A 17,864-nucleotide genomic window follows, 5' to 3' on the forward strand; every position below is an offset into this window, starting at 1 on the left:
ATATTTGGCTTGTTGCAGTTCTGCAGCAATTGTGTTTCTAGTTTTCTGCCTCATCAAATCAATGAGTTATTTGCAAATACTCGATGACAGATAGGAGGGATTACCTTTACCCCTTTGTCCCAATTTCGTCATGATCTGCCAAAATTGATCAAATTGAGCAATCAGCTGCAAGGTTCCCAAATAGTTTCCATTATGTGGTGACCCCAATAGAAAATCGTGGTCATGGATTGCGAGTTCTCACTCGCTGAAGAACTTGTTGACTGCTTCAACACGTTTAAGTAAATCTTTCCAATAATGACACAGACAAACTGCCACGTGAGATTTCCATTAACTGTCCTGATTGTGTTGGCATGCCATATCCATGTTTGTATGCAGTTTTGATGTTCCAAGCTTTACTTATGTTCATAAAGGCATTCGGAATGTATCCAATCACTGAATCTTTCGATAACGGCATGTCCTGTGATTGAAAGCTTTGAGGCAAAGCAATAAACATTTACAGAAGATGGCGAGTGAGTAAGCCAGTAACGCATGACAGATTTGACAATGTGCAGCCGACGAGAAAACAGATCTTTAAACAGCAAACACATCTTTTCTCAATTCATCCAAGCAGAAGAGCAATTTATGTTTTTTTTGTTTTTTTTTTTGAGAAGCAGCTAAACCCAAAACAATACAAAATTCCTGAAACTCTCATCAATGCCATTCCACAATGCAGGATCGCTGACAAATCGATCACGTTCGTCTCACCAGCATCGCTCAGTCCTGGCTCGTCCGTCACCGGCAGGCCATCATCTTCAGCTTCCTCCCCATGGTCTGATGAACAAATGTTGGCATCTTCATCTTTGGCAGCAGTTTCTCCTCTCTCTCTCTCTCTCTCTCTCTGAACTACCGTTTTTGTATACATAGTCAAGGCTCATGTAAGAGCGAGAACACAGAATGGATCAGGATGCAACATAACAAAAGGAATAGCAGAAGGAGAAGGGGAAAATAATAAGGTGAAACAGCAGGGCGCAACATCAGGCTTTCAATATTGGAATCTCCCACGGTGAAGTTGAGTCGATGGGGCTATCACTTCGCTATCGCTGACAGGTCGGTGGTCTCTCTGTCTGCTTCTGCCTCCTTTCTGGTCTTGCACCCTCTACCATCTCCGTGCTTTGTTCCCTCCACCCCAGGTATCTGCAGGATGCACACGGTCCAACAGAAACATGGCCGTGTGTAACCCCGAAATTCAGAACTGCTTATCTCCACTCATTTTTCCTTTTTGTTCCCACCTGTGGAATAAACTTCCACACTCTTGACAACCTTATTCTTACCTCCGGCTCTTCAAGATCACTGTTCACCACCATCTCAAATCGTCCCCCAATCAAAACCATGATATATTCCTACACCCTTTCAACCACCCCAACCCCTTGCGAAAATTTTGCTTCTGCATCCATCTTGTCCACCCCTTGCATTCTCCCCTACACCTCATCCCCTGTTTTCCTGTCTCCATGAATTTCCCCCCTTCTCCTGCTGTTCCTTTTGTTATATTGCCTCCTGGTCCGTACTGTGCTTTAGCTGTTCCACGAGCCTTGACTGTGCATACAAAAAAAATCAAAAAAAATCATAATCACAAACTCTGGAGAGCCTTTTATACTCAAAGCAAAATCCCACAATAAATGTATTCAAGTTAAACCTATCGAGCCACATGAGATAGCTATACTGTATACATTTTCAATGAAGACAAAAGTATGAATTCTCAATTCTTCACACACACACACACACACACACACACACACACACACACACACACACACACACACACACACACACACACACACACACACACACACACACACACACACACTCTTACATCTCTCAGAACTGCTTCGTCTCTTGATAAAAAAAATATATAAATCATCTTTTGCTTTGCATTAAATTTACCGTATTTACAGTATATATATATATATATATATATATATATATATATATATATATATATATATATATATATATATATACAAAAATTCCTGATTGGACAATGAAAGGGTTAATTAGTTATTTTGTAATGAATGTGAGAAAAAGGCTAACAGTCTTGCAGATGCCAGGATTGAGTGTACAGAGAGCTCCATCACCCCCCCCCTCCTTATTGAATCTTCTTAATCCTTCCCTGTTGTATTTTTCACCTCCCCACATGCTAATAGTTTTATTCTCCACCTCCTCGGCAATCAAAATAATTTTCAATTACTGCACCATAGTCCCAAGAAGGAAGCCAGAGGTAACAACAAACACACACACACACACACACACACACACACACACACACACACACACACACACACACACACACACACACACACACACACACACACACACACACACACACACACACACACACACACACACATACACACACATACACACACATACACACACACACACACACACACACACACACACACACACTATAGAAAGTCTACACCCCCTTTCAAAATTTTCACCTTTTGTTACCTTATAACCTGGATTTAAATTGTATTAAAGCAGACTTCCCCCCCTCCCTCACCCCCCTTCATTTACACATGGTAACCCACAACTTCCAAGTGAAAAACAAATTCTACAAATTTCAGGAAATTAATTAAAAATACAAAACTAGATAAATGTCCACCTCCTTATAATAGCAATTGTAAATTAACTCAGGTGTACCCAACCATCTTCAAAAATCACACACCAAGTTAATTGGCCTCCACCTGTGTTACACTGTCGTAATTCTGATTATTTCAGAATAAAATCAGCTGTTCCCGTAAGTTTCCTCTGTTTGGTAGTGCATTTCACAGCAAAGACTCAACCATGAACACCAAGGAGTTTTCAAAAGACCTCTGGGATAAAGTTGTGGAAAGGCACAGATCAGGGGATGGGTATAAAAATATTTTGAAGGCCTTGAATATCCCTTGGTGCACAATCATGCCAATCATAAAGAAGTGGAAGGCGTATGGTACCACCAAGACCCTGCCAACATCAGGCCGTCCCTCCAAACTGGAAAACCAAGCAAAGAGGAGACTAATCAGAGAGGCCACCGAGGCCAATGGCAACTTTGAAAGAGCTACAGGACTTCATAGCAAAGACTGGTCACTGTGTGTATGACAACAATATCCCAAGCACTCCACAAGTCTGGCCTGAACAGTATGGTGGCAGGAAGGAAGCCATTACTCAAAAAGCCCACCTTGAGTCCCATTTCAGGAATGCAAAAAAACACTTTGGAGATTCTGAAGCCTTGTGGCAAAACGTTTTGTGGTTTGACGAGACTAAGATGGAACTTTTGACCTAAATGCAAAACGTTACATTTGGTGGAAACCCAACACAGAACATAACCCAAAAAACACCATCCCGACTGTGAAGCATGGTGGTGGCAGCATCAACATATGGGGATGTTTCTCAGCAGCAGGGACTGGGACACTTGTCAAGATAGAAGGGAAAATGGATGGAGCAAAATACAGAAAAATCAAAGAGGAAAACCTGCTGCCCCCTGCAAGAAAGTTGAAATTGGGACGGACGTTCACCTTTCAGCATGACAGCGACCCGAAGGACACAGCCAAATCTACACTGGAGTGGCTAAGGAACAAAATGATAAATGTCCTTGAGTAGCTCAGTCAGGTCAGAGCCCAAAATCCACTCAAAAAATCTGTGGCACGACTTGAAGATTGCTGTCCATCAACGCTCCGCACGCAACTTGACTGAGCATGGACAGTTTTGTACAGAAGAATGGGAAAATTTTACCCAATCAAGTTGTTTGAAGTTGGTGGAGACCTATCCCAATAGATTCACAGCTGTAATTGCTGTTAAAGGTGCTTCCACCAAGTCTTAACTCAGGGGGGTGGACACTTATCCAACCAAGATATTCTAGTTTTGTATTTTTCAATAATTTTCTGAAATTTGTAGAATTTGTTTTGTCACTTGAAGTTGTGGGTTACGATGTGTAAATAAAGGTGGAAAAAGTCCGATTTAATACCAGGCTACAAGGCAACAAAAGGTGAAAATTTTTAAAGGGGGTGTAGATTTTCTATAGGCACCGTACATATGCATATACTGTATACACCGGTACAGATACATACAAATACCCATATATATTTACATCTATCATTAAAAAAATCATCAAAAATCACATTTACATCATAAATTTACACCAAAAAGCTTGTGTGAAGTTTTTACAAATTTTACATCAAAAAGATTTTGACTAAAGCGATTTTATTTGAAGTTATAACCTTAACATAAAAGCAATTTACTGATTTCTCAACTGCCCGGATCATCAGCCGGGAGCAGTTTATCATCGAGGTTTCGATCCTTTCAGTCCAGAACCTCTCCAAACAGCAGATCCACAACCCCGGCGACGAGTCCACATCAGTAGATTCCATCCATCCATTGAGACCATAATCTGTGCAGAGCGTTGTTGCTGCCTAAGCAGTCTCCTTGGCGATTGGACACAATCCTGGACGGGTCGCCACTCCGACACAGGGTACCAGCAAGCTGGCACTCATTTTGCCGACCTCGGAAGGATGACAGGCAGAGTCAACCCCACCTGGTATTAATTCAACAGCCGAGTTGGATTTGAACTCAGGATCCTCAGATCCCAAGCCCACCACCCTAACCATCAAGCCAACACCAGGCATATCAGTAGATTACTCAACATGAATGGACCCACAACCTCAAAGTTGTGTCCAGACAGTCAGTCAACACAGCAATGCAACATCCTTATTCAAACTTAATTATTATTTTTATTTAACCTTAGTCCTACCAACATGTTTTACTACCTAATCTTACCAACTGGGGTCTCTTTGGACCCCAACTGAAAAACCATTCAATTTCATGAAATTTACCAGTTTCAAATCAATGACTAACTAAACATGGTGTTTTCTTTAAATCTAAAATTTTCTTTAAAAGTAAACACCACAAGAAAATTAAAAATAAACGTAAAATCTAAAATTAATCAACCAACTGGGGACTTTTATGACCCCCAACTCAGAAGCACAAAACTTCATTCAATTTGCTGAAGTTTCGCATCAATGAGTAAACAATTATTTTGATTGGATGATGTTTTACTGATACAGTAAAAATGAAAGCATGCTTTTCATAAGCATGAAAAAAATTGGAGGACTTGCTCTACAAATACCATGTGAAGTAATTATATGTGCAAAAAAAATGAACGAAAACAACTGGGGTCTTTTTTGGACCCCAGAAAGGATTGGCTTGTAACTCTGCGCAGCAAGGTGGGATCTTAAAACATCATATATATATTTATTACCGACACATATCGGGAAACAATTTTCCATGACAAATGACAAACAAATTCCTGACAAATCTAACACTCTTACGATGTCTCTCTGAAAGGACCGTTTGGAACCCACCACCCCCCGCCCCCCAATTTACTTTCTCAACAAGTAGAATGTTATACAGTACGATATACAGTAGAATGTTTTTTAAATTTTCTTGTGGTGTTGACTTTCTCTCGCTGGAAGAAGTCCTTTCATTCAAGCTTCTGGGTCTCACTATCTGCCATGATCTTTCCTAGGAAAGCCACATTTCCAACCTGGCCTCTAAAGCCAGTCGCCGGCTGGGAATCCTCCGTCGTGCAAAGTCCTTCCTCAGCCCACCTGAGCTCCTGACAACATACAAAGCCTTCATCTGCAACCTGATGGAGTACTGCTCTCCCCTTTGGGCTGGTGCTCCTGCCTCTCACCTTTCTCGTCTTCACGTTGTGGAAACCAAGGCATTTCGGATCATTCGTATATCCCGCGGTGAGACTGAGTCTTTGGGCCTCTCACTCCCTCACCGCAGGCAGGTCGGTGGTCTTTCTGTCTTCTACAGTCTCCTCTCCAGTCTTGCCCCCCCCCCAATGCTCTGTCTGCAATATGTCCCCCCCCAATATTTCCTCAGGGCACTCAAGGTCAACCAGCAACGCCCTTCTGGTAAAACTAACAAAATCACAAATCACTGCTCACCTTCACTCTTTCATTCCTCTTTTTCCCCACCTTTGGAATAAACTCCCACACTCTCTTCAATCCCATTCTTCCCTCCAGGCCTTCATAAGAGTTGTTCACCACCACCTCTTATCATCCCCCATCCAAAACCTTGATCTTTTCTACCCCCGTTAATCCACCCCAAACCCACCTCCTTCAAATTCCCTGCTTTCCTTCCTGAAAGTCCCTGTAGTGTCTATCTTGTTAACCCTGTGTACCCCATCCCTCTCCCTTCCACAGATCTCCGAATGTCTCTGTTCCCCACTGTTTTGTCCTTCTCTCTCCCACCCCTCTTGTCTCATGCCCCCCTTGCTGTGCGTTGTGTGTTAGCTCTCATACGAGCCTTGACAATGTATACCAAAAAAAACAAACAAACAAAAGAAACAAAAATAAAACATGAAATACATTGTTAAATAGAAGGGCACTCGGTAGAGCGCATACGTCCGCCACGTAATGCCTGATCGACGAGAACATATCTGGCCCAATACATTTTTGAAATATCATGCTATAAATTGTTGTGGATCTCCGCCACTCCGGTGTGCGGGCAACTGCTTTTAGCTAATTGCGGCTGCGCACCCACCGACCGTGGCAATCCAGTCGCAGCTTTCGGATCAACGCCGAAATCCAGCTACAGGTGTGTTTTTACCGACACAACAACCTTGTCAATGCTCTGCCCGTGCTACAGGGTCGATCGCCGAATTGTCGATTTACCTAATTATTCGCGCGGACAGACTACCGAGAGGTTGTACCTCAACGGAACTTGCTCGGAAATGAGCCACTTAAGCAACTCGCTCCGTTTGCGATGTCGAGCGGTTTATTATCGCCAAGCCCCGTTGGAGCCGATTCGCTTATCGGTGTTAAAAACCCGCTATTTATTCTGAACGCAATTATGGCTGTTCAATGGAGGAAGGGACGCAACGAGCAGGTGAATATTCAAACAATGACATTGATTTATAATGCAGGCACGTATGCAATGAATGGAGCAATGGGGGGGGGGGATGGGTACAAGACACGAGCAAAAAGCCTACAGCCGATATCTAATTATTATGTACATGCACTTAACAACAATTCTACTTAGCGGACAAGGCGCCACAGACTTCCATGCAAAAACCCCAGGAAAAAAAAAGAACAGGGAGAACAGGGCCAGTAGGCCTTTAATGTTCTGCGGAGCTGTGAAGACCGAAGGAGCTCAGCAAGACCGTGCAGGTTACCTGCCACCCTCGTGGTGACTCGCTGGGCCCTGGTTCGGCGGCCCTCGGTGTGTCTCGTCGTCAACACGGCAGCTGGTTTATTGGCAGCTCGGTTGGTCCAGGCCTAGCCGTGCGGCCTGGTCGATCGGGCCTAGCCGACGACGCCTCAGAGGAGCGAACGGGCCTTGCTCTTTTAGAGTTGATGCTCTCTTAAGAGCCTGCTCACTCCTCAGCGTCGCTCAGACCGTCTCGGGGCCCAATCACCTCGGACCGTTATGTCGCTGGCTGGCGACTTCTCTCCGGCTGCCTCCGCCGACCCAAAATTCTGCACGGCACTGCAGGCTTAGCTGGACTCCAGGCTCCAAACTCCGAACTGCAGACTCCAGACTGCCGACTCCCCTCAACCCCGACCTCAACTCCACTCAACTCGGCATCTCGGTTCGGCCTTTTATCGGGTTCGGGGGGGGGGGTGGTGTTTGGTCTTTCACCTCCAACCTTTCACCTCCAACCTTTCACCCCCCTGGCTCCGCCCCTTTTGTCATTTTGATCCGATCTTGCCGTGGAACGCGGACGTAGTAGAAATCACCGGCTTTCGCTCCAACGAGGGAGTCTTCGTGTTTGTCGGCGGAGATGCCATTCGCGGCGTTTGTGGAGATGAAGGTGAGGAGATGTTGTTCGTTTGTTGATGTTGTTTGTTGGGGGAAAGATGGCGTTGTTTGTGGAGATGATGTCGAGGAGATGTTGGCGGTTGTGGCGAAGGTGGTGAGGAGATGTTGGCGGTTGTGGCGAAGGTGGTGAGGAGATGTTGGCAGTTGTGGCGAAGGTGGTGAGGAGATGTTGGCGGTTGTGGCGAAGGTGGTGAGGAGATGTTGGCGGTTGTGGTGAAGGTGGTGAGGAGATGTTGTTTATTTTAAAATGAAGATAGCAAAAGAATAACGGCTAACTCGAAGATGCACAGCCCGGCTCACGAATAAATCCCGTTAGACATCGGTGGGGAAATCTAATCTGGACACACACTTATCGACATAAATTATCTTCGGGGAACCTGAATGGTGATCTGTGAATTTCCACAACCGTAACAATATCTTTTTTGGCCCCATCTCTCAACGATGAAGAATCACTTAAAAATTATCGGATCCGGATTCAGATCTTCACCAAAATTGAATCATTTCTTCCTTGTCAAACACCCAACATTTCCACCAAGTTTTGTCCAAATCCATCCACAACTTTTTGAGATATCGTACTGTATATCATTTTAGCCCCATCTCTCAATGGTGAAGAATCACTTAAAAATTTGAGTAGTTGGATTCGAATCCGGATCTTCACAAAAATCTAACCAATTTTTCCTTGTCACACATCCAATCTGCCCACCAAATTTCATCCGGATCTGTCCACAACCTTTTGAGATAACCTGCCCACAGACAGACAAACAAGCAGACAGAAATGGGTGAAAGCATGACCTCCTTCACCTTCGGTGGCAGAGGTAACTAATATATAAATAATATCAAAATGTATGCATGGGGTCCAGTACAACCCCTGATGGAAGGACTAGGTTTAAAGTATTACCACATCCCTGTGACATCACAAAGCTCCAGTCTGCATCCTCATTGGACAATTTTAAATGGCAGCAAGTGATATATCACAGGGTGCAGGTGGCTGACATGCCAGCCAATCGGAGGTTAAGAATTATATCGTGTGTCCTGAGTACTGAGCCAATAGTTTTAAAATCCCCGAGCCAACCCCTATCCAACCAGGGCAAAAAAGGGTTTTGCCACGAGCTAATCAATGAGAGATGATGTCACAGCCCAGGCACAAGAGTGGTGGATTACATTAGGGGAAGCAGTAGTTTGTTGAAGAGAGAGGTTCGGACGTCGGCACGTGAGACCTGTTCAGTGGCCAGAGAGATTCTGTGGTGGAATAACATCCATTCCAGTGGTATGGCACCGGAGAATTGGAGTAGGGCACGTCTTTATTGCAACTGGATTTGCTACCCGAAGTGATATCTCCTGGCTTCATCAAGTCTCCATTCTACTGCCTTGTGAAGTCACCAGCAAGTTGGATTCTTTCATGCCATTTTTTTGTTCTTCTTTCTTTTTGCCATCCTCCTTCTGCTTCTTATTCCACATGTCCATGTCTATAAGATAGAGGTTAAGATAGGTGTTTTAGTCCATATTTATTTTTTAGACAGGCACGTGTTCCTTTTCAGTGTAATCATTCTATTTTGTTCATTGCCATATTGCAATGTCACCCCCACCCTCACTTCCCCCTGTTCTTAATAAACCCTTATTTTGTTAATATAATGCTATGTCATTTGGGTTACAGAGCCTGGTGTTGGCTTAACAGTTAAGGTGGCTGGCTTAAGATCTTAAGACCCTGTTCGCTCGTTGAATTAACACCAGGTGGGGTCGACTCAGCCTGCATCCTCCGGAGGTTGGCAAAATGAGTACCAGTGCACTGGTAATAGAGGGCACTGTATCAGCGGCACAGCCACGCCCCCAGAAAATGATGCAAACCAGCAGCCGCAGGCTTGCACACGATAGCTATTTGGGTTACAAATTGTTCCACATAGAAGCCAAATTGAAAAGGGAACGTTAAGGAATTCTCAGCAGCTGATTTGCTCGAAGCGCATTTGCGAAAGGAGTCTGGGCATGTGCAAAATTGATTACAATCTGCTTTAAAGTGATTTCATGAATGCAGTTGCTTTTTAGATTCAAAATCGGTCTGACACCGCTCAGTAATCTACTGAGGAAAAAAAAAAACCACAAAAAATCACCAGTGAGTGTTGGGGTTTTTTATTAGACCAAAAACACGTGACAAAACACAAACACACATCTAAATATTTTTTTAAATTTTTTTTGATTTCTAAATCCTGCCTGTCCATTAAAACGAATTTGCGTTACTAATTTGTATCTCCCCTAGCAATTTCCCAAACAATGAAATGGTTTGTGCACGTGAGAAGAGGGTAATCAGGAGACGCATATTCTTTAAAAATAATAGATTTATTGAAAGAATAGACAAGAAAACAAGTATGGAGAATCCCAAGATGAAAAGCACACTGAAAAAAATGAAAAAATAGAAGAAGAAAAAAAAACAAAACACACACACCTGCAGGAATATAAAACTAGGGCTCCATGACCACACGGTCTCAATGGATAAGGGGGTGGATGCAGGCTTTGCTGGGCAGGTCTCTATGGTGAGCAACACAGGTAAACCCCACAGCCACAGCACCAAAGAGAGACAGGGACCACCCTATGTAAAGTCTCTTTTAACCACCCCCCACCCAACCACACGCATGTTTGCCCAGGTCTTCACTCATGGTCTGGCACTGGCCAGGGAGGTGGCACATCACCGCCTCCGTGGTGACGTCATGTCAACGGGGTGTTGCCACCAGTGCCGCCAGAAGCAATGATGTGACACCTTGCAGCACACCAATGGTAGCAAGCAGGGGCCATGAGGGAGGGTTTAATGAGCCCAAACGCAAACCTCGACATGCAAATCCACCACTCTCCCTCCCTTTCTTGGTGGTTTGCCTGGTTCACAGACAGGATATGTATGAAGCACACTTGTCTCATGCCTATTTCAAGTACATCGCCTCTCGCAACATACACAAAAACAGGACAGCTTCATTCTAACGGGTCCCTGGTTACAAAATAAATGGTCCAACCTACGTAAACACATGGACCACACTAACTCAACATGCTACCTATAATTCGTACCCCCACCAACGTTACAATACATAAACACATATTCATACATATGCATCATCCGAACATAAATATAACTACCTCTGCACTATCTGAGAAAGCTGGATGTTTGGTGATTCTCAATTTTGACATATACTTTCAAATAAAAGAGTTCCACCAAGTCACATAAAAGCTGAAATATCAAATATAAACTATTCGCATAAAAGAGTTTTTACAAGTCCGTGGAAAGAATATTAATCTTCACACGAGCCTACTGTATCATGACGTGTTGAGGGTTCTTTCAGGCTGGCTTGATGGACCTGGTTTTGATGCATCAGAGTTAGAGGAAATGGTTGATCATTGCTGTCTGAGTTGATGGGAGGAAGCAGCAAAGGTTTTTTGGGAGGACCGAATTTGCCCAGGTCTTTCCGTCCCTTTCGCCTGCATGTAAAATGAGAAAGCCACGTAAGATTTAAAAAGACATCACTTGTTATGAACAACAATTATCTCATTTGAAAATAGGTATTGCTGTTGCTTAATCACCGCTTCTTTATTTTTTATTTTTAAAGAATGAGGCTCATTGAAAAGCAAGGTATAACTGGCAGTGGGACAACCATCAAGGGAATGGATACACGTGAAAAGAGGAGATGGAGGAAACATTGAAATGAGCAAGTAAAATGGCTGGTTTCAGAAAGGTTAATGGGGGCAATACAGATCATGGGTCAGAATGACAAGAGATAACAGTACACCGATTTCTTGAAGCCCTGGAGGGAAAAATGAGACAGAACAGCCTCTAGAAGGTGGCTCCACAGACAGGAGTGAGGAATAAAAGGTTTGAGGTGTGTAGTCAACCTGGATTTTGGAAGACTAACCAAGAGGGGGTTACTGGAAGAATATGTGCATACTGTACTGGTCGTGGAGGGTCAGAGGACTGAGACAGTTGAGGGAGAAATATCACAATAGATAGTAGAAAACTTAGACCATCAACCTGACTGCGATGCGAGAGCAACAGACCCCACCAAACAGATCTGTAACCCAATTAAATCAATCCCAAATGGAGTTGAGACAGTTCTCAAGCCAAAAGGGGGTCATGCAGATTATCAATTATATATAAAGACTGATTTGATTTTCCCTCTTATAAGTCACTCTATGCTCAAGAGTTCATGGAAATCCCGAGAAAGTGCTTTTGGTTTCATATTATAATGATTTCCTTTGTTATCACATCTAATTTAATACATTTGCTTTAGGACTCAGACTTTTGTATCCAACTGCATATTCAATATAATCAGTGACCCCCTTTTTTGCCTTGAGAACTGCCTCAACTATTTTTGGCATCGATTCAATTATTAGTTTATGGATTAGGGTTGAGTCAATTTTTCCCCAAAAGTTTTGTAATGCACTCCAGAGCAGAATTGGACCGTAAATATAAATTTTAGCCGTCTTACATGTATTGCCCCTTCATTTATCCTGTAAAGACAAAGTTTCAGTCAATAATAATGGGCTGACAGGATGGCCATAAACTGTCAATCCCAGTGTTTCGCAGGCAGGGTGATTCAGCAATGTGTTTTCCATCCCTCGGATGGGCGTTAAACAGGCGTCCAGTCTGCCAGCATTCATTGGTGGACGGTAAAGATCTCATGGTGTTATTTGCGAAGAGTAAGCGAGCTATCGCCTGCACCATGGAAAAATTCCAAATTCCTGCCCGAATCGGCAGAGGGCAGTGCATCAGCAGCACAGTGCATCAGTATTCTCAACCAACCAATGATGATAACCTGCAGCCTTGTGCTGCATACGAACAAAAAAGAAGTCAATAATAATTACAACTACATATCTGCAATCACAACGCGATTGCCAATCGTAAGCCTTACCTGACTGGGGGAGGCTTATCCTTGGTGATTGCCTGTGACTTACCCTTGGCCAATGATGGGCATTTGCTTTTTCAGACCACCATCAATTAGGGATAGAGTATAAATTAAGAAAATGGGTCCCCATCTTTAATCTATCCATAAAATTCAACATCATGAAAATCAGAGGAAAATTATTCAAGTTTTGAACAAAAATATTTTTTTGGTTATTATTTCAATCTGAAAAGTTTCGGTCAAGGACACAAATCAAATATCAGGTACACAACTTCAGTGCAGGTACACTATTATGATGCAAGAACAACTTGGAAGGTCAAGTGGAAAAATTGGCAAAATTGAGCGATGACAAAAAACATTATTTTTTTCAGACCACCCTTTGACCATGACCTTTAACTCGGACGGGTGTCATGCAACATAAGTATAAATGTGCCAAACTCTCAGATATCTTGATTGAGCAATTTCATTCCGATCGGACAAACCTTAGTCGAGGTATGGTGAAAAATGTTATAATTGGGTCATGAACTTAAAACGGGGTCAAGATCAAAATTTTTAAGTCAACCCCACATACTTTTTATTATCATTACTGATGCAAAATATCATTCCGAATGTCCTAGCTGGCTCTGAGATACAGCTGAGACGTTGGCAGAAAAAAAAATGGAGAAAAACCGAAATGGTGGTTTAGTACTCCTTGGGGTCTAAGACCTTGACCTTTAACCCAGAGTCGTCTGATGTAAATTAAGGGTAAATGCACCTTGCTCTAGGTCTAGGCTATCTAGAGAAGGCAATTTTGTTCCGATCAGACAAACCTTGGTCGAGTTTTGGTGAAAAACGTTACGTCTATAATTGGGTCATGACCTTAAAAATTAGGTCAAAGTCAAATAAAGTTATCTCACCCCCGTGTACTTCGTATTACCATTATTGAAGCAAAATTTCATTACGAAATTCCTTGTACTTTGGCAGAAAAAAGGGAGAAAAACCTAAATGGTGGTTTAGTACTCCTATGGGTGTAAGACCTTGACTTTTAACCCAGAGGGGTATGACGTACATTATGCTAAATGCGCCTTGCTCGAGGCAATTTTGTTCTGATCAGACAAACCTTCGTCAAGTTATGGTGAAAAATGTTAAAATGTCTATAATGAGGTCATCCGTATCGTTTTGAGCCTTGTGCGAGCGATTCAAAGGAAGAATATCTAATGATCTTAAAGGGGAACCCAAATGCAATTTTTTTTGCTTATCACAAAGTGTCTAAAAAAGCCCAAGAGTGTCGATTTTCGATTTTTCCAGTGACGTCACATATTGAATCCACTTTGATCCAAACGGCGGCTTTACATGGGGAAGCAGAGCATGTCGAGCTTTGATTCCGATACTGTTTCCACCGTCATTAGCAACACTGAAGGTTCTCAGTATGTTGAAACTGATCCGTGGGATTTTGAAGAAACAATTGGAGACAAAATTAGTGATGGAAATGCTTTCATGGAAATTGTGGAGCCATATGCGAGCCTTTCAGAAGAAGAAGGCAGGGGTGAAGATGGAGGTGTTAAAAAGATGAAAATGCTCATCACATGTTAAGTACAACTCGGTAGGTTTTGCTTTTCATACAAATGACAGTTTATAAGGGAGGAATTTTGTATTAATTGATAAATCAGTTTATATATTATCAAGAAGAAATACACATCATTGCCAAACAGCTTGGACACCGCGGACAAAATGGGCGATGAATGTTTTGTCCCACCATTGTAAGCTGATGAGGTGCCTTGTATGTTACAGGATCATCCCGTTTCATACTTTCCACGGCCGCCACTTGTGTTTGTGACGTGTCCCACTGTAATGTCCGTGAGGTATCAATGTCCCGCCCCAGTGGAGAGGGGGTGTGGGGTGGTGGTGGGTATTGTGGGGGTTATGGTTGAGGGGGACTGTGGGAGATGGTTTGTGTTGATCATAGATAATTATTTTTTCTGGTGCTCTTGTGGTAACTGCCAGGCAATGGCAACAGGTGTTTGATTCACCGCTCAAATCTCTTGTATACATATGCTGGTAGCTGTGTGGAGATGGTGTTACAGTTTCGAGTGACGGCTGTTTCTTCTGCTTAATCAAGGGTATGGCATAATCTTTCAATCATGGCGGATAATCACGAGATCTAGTCATCTCTGTTGTTTCATAGCAGTTCTCTGTAAAATGTTCTGAGCACAAAAGCGAATATTTTGTAAGCCCAGTCCACACTCAGGTATTTCGGACATACCTTGTCCTATTTATGGCAAACTTAGGGTCTTTCGACCATTGGTGTAGCATAAAACCATCTCGGGTTGTCTGACTAAACAAGTACCAAGGACGCATCAAGTCGGCATACTCGTGGAAAATCAAAAATTATTCACAGTTTCAGTTTAATCATACCGTAATGTAACCCGGACACATTACAGCTATTTGTGGATGACTCCCGGGTGTGACGTCACAGCTAATCTGAAGAAGAGTATTTCGACCATTAATCACAAATTTACCTCCTTTATAATTCGAAAATCAGAAAAAGACATCACATCTATTTTGTAGGGTATCAAGGGATAGAATAGCGTTGAGGTCGTCTGAACATTTGGGTTCCGCATTAATATTAGGTCAAGGTTAAAAACAATTGCACCCGTGTCCGAAGGAAGTGGTGGAGTTTGCTATTTTTAATATGAAATTGGCAAAGCATATAAACGAATGAAACCCATTAAAATTACCCTTTAGAAACCTTTCGATCCCTCTCAAATTACACTTTAGAACCCTTTAGAATTAAACAATGGTTTCAAAAGGTTCTTTTTCTTCATTTTTGATGGACGGACGGATGGACGGATGGACATAGCAAATATTGAAGCGACTACATCACTTAAAAATGATGTCAACCCAATATACTTTCAATTCACATTATTGCTGCAAAATTTCATTCCGAAAATTCCAGCCGGCTCTGAGATATCATCGGAAATTGATACAGCTCGAAAATTGGGAGTGTAGGAAGAATTTTTTTATATTTTAAGTGGTGATTTAGTACTCCTATGTGTGTAACAATCTCTGTGGTACCATTAAAAATTGGGAGCACTAATTGCAGAAACAAATCCTCCAACAGCAATGAGCCTTCCCATATCAAATAGGGGGAGGCTGAATTATTTTCATACAAGTAAATTAATATTTCACTTGTATCAAATTCTCCTTTTCTATAAAATTACAGCTAAAACTCGAAGAGAGTTTGATACAATAAATATGTATATCTAGTTGTATTTTCAAACAATAAAATTTCACTATCCCATAATGTCACACAATGGACCAAGTTGCAATTGAAAATAGTTCTGACCAGAAACGCGTTTCCTGCACAGTTCACTCATACTGGAATAAAACTATCCTCCTTCTTCCCTATTTGCTAGCATCCCAGCATCACATCTGTCTCCTGGATTCTGTGGAATCTAAAGTTTTATTTTTGTATACTGTACAGTGTCAAAGCATGCAGAGGAGCTAGAACACAGAATGGACCAGGTTGTATTAGGACAAAAAGAACGGTATAAAGAGAGGGGTGGGATGGGGGAGAGGAGGGGAAAACACACCAACAGCAAGGTTGGCAAGGGTAATAACTTATTATTCTGTCTTAGTTTGACACGACTTTCTTGGAGAGTGCTAAACTGTGAAACTTAAAACTTGACAAGGTTGTTACGGTTGTTTGGACGCAGCAACGTGCTGCTCTGGCGCATGCTCCCATACCTGACCTGACCTGACCTCAGGGTTGTTACAAGTCATGAAATCGAGTACATATCCTTCAATGAAGCGGATTGGTCCAAAAGTCTGACTTTTTCCAAAAAAGCAAAAATTTCTTTTGGATTTATGATTTATTTTTCAAAAAACATTCAATGAACTTCTTCAGTACCACTGAACTGACCAATCTAAAATGTCACATACATCATCAATGGACTGGGGCACTGCATGTTTGTGACGAAGTATCTCTATAAAATGAAATGACTGGCATGGGTCAATCAAAACTGACCATTTTCAGACATCATGATGTTGATGGATTTGTATGGAGAAAACTAGTATGTATAGGTTACAGAGTATGGTACAACGATCACAATTTGAACCCTTGTAACCATATCCTGTGCATCATTCCAGAGCAACCAATATGGGGGTCCACATCATCTGAGACACTAAGTCCTTATTTTGACCAGAAAAAGCTATTAGGTTTATCGTTATGTCGGTTTCAAAAAAGATAAATTTGAAGGTGTCTCAAGATTCCTTCTTTCAACTCTTGGTGTAACTGCTCAGAAGCCTTGCTAGTTGCTGGTAACTGTAGTTTTATATTTTAAACTGTCAGAAGTATAATTGTATAATTTGAAATATAAAGATGCTGCTACTATGACGACTACTACTACTACTACTACTACTACTACTACTACTACTACTACTACTACTACTACTACTACTACTACTACTACTACTACTACTACTACTACTGATTCTTTAATGGCCCCAATTATTCCCACCTTATTGTGGGGTTGGTCTGGGAACGTTTTTAGACCCAAACTAGCTGGTCCGACCCAAACTAGTTTGACAAACTAGCTGGTCCAGCCTGCCATTTGACCGAAAGCGATTTTGGCAGGAATTTGGTCAGTGTGCTGGCAATAGTGTGCCTACTCTTCGAGAAAGACACCATTGGATCAACTTTCCGTCATCTGTCATGCATCCCCTGCAGAAGCCTTGACCTTTGAATTTAAAAAAAGAAAGAAGTGGTTAATGCTAACAAACTTGACAGGTGGAGGATCAAATGTGAGGTGTTCCATAGGAAGGGCAAAATGCTGTGTTATTCATTCAAAATCAAAATAGATAGTTTGGCATGAAACCCAAGGAGTCTTTGCATTATCCTATTATTTTGCATTTATAAGTTTCCACAGCATCATACATACATGGTCCTGGGGCGTTGCTGAAGTGGCTTTGCTTGAACAAGTACAAGTTCTTTCAAACTATTTTGAATGTCTCTCGCTGTACGAATTGCCTGAAAAGGAATGAAAAAATTGCCAGAACACTCACAGTGAACTCGACGCCATCAATCCCATTGACAGTTTGAAATATCCTTGAAGAAAGAACAGACTACTTCAATCAAACATAATCCTTGTAGTTTGGCAAAGACAA

At 42.2% G+C, this 17,864-nt stretch overlaps 1 protein-coding gene across 6 annotated transcripts in view; it reads right to left on the reverse strand.

Moving 5' to 3' along the window:
* Positions 1-307: 307 nt before the first annotated feature.
* LOC147018618 (uncharacterized) overlaps positions 308-17,864 on the reverse strand; it is a 52,493-nt gene continuing 34,936 nt past the window's right edge. For 4 of the 6 annotated variants that reach the window (XM_085898471.1, XM_085898469.1, XM_085898470.1 and 1 more), the window contains exons 8-10: positions 17,639-17,727; positions 11,136-11,301; positions 757-810 (exon numbers count right to left, since the gene is read on the reverse strand). In XM_085898471.1, coding sequence (XP_085754597.1) covers positions 772-810; positions 11,136-11,301; positions 17,639-17,727 — 294 coding nt within the window. In that variant the 3' untranslated portion in view covers positions 757-771. Of the gene's footprint in view, positions 811-10,157; positions 11,302-17,638; positions 17,728-17,864 lie in introns of those variants that run through there. The other 2 variants (XM_085898466.1, XM_085898472.1) reach the window with 2 other exon arrangements.

The sequence above is a fragment of the Eptatretus burgeri genome, chromosome 10 (assembly GCF_056783735.1).
Source record: "Eptatretus burgeri isolate ZD-2024b chromosome 10, Ebu_testis_v1, whole genome shotgun sequence".
In the NCBI taxonomy this organism is placed as follows: domain Eukaryota; kingdom Metazoa; phylum Chordata; class Myxini; order Myxiniformes; family Myxinidae; genus Eptatretus; species Eptatretus burgeri.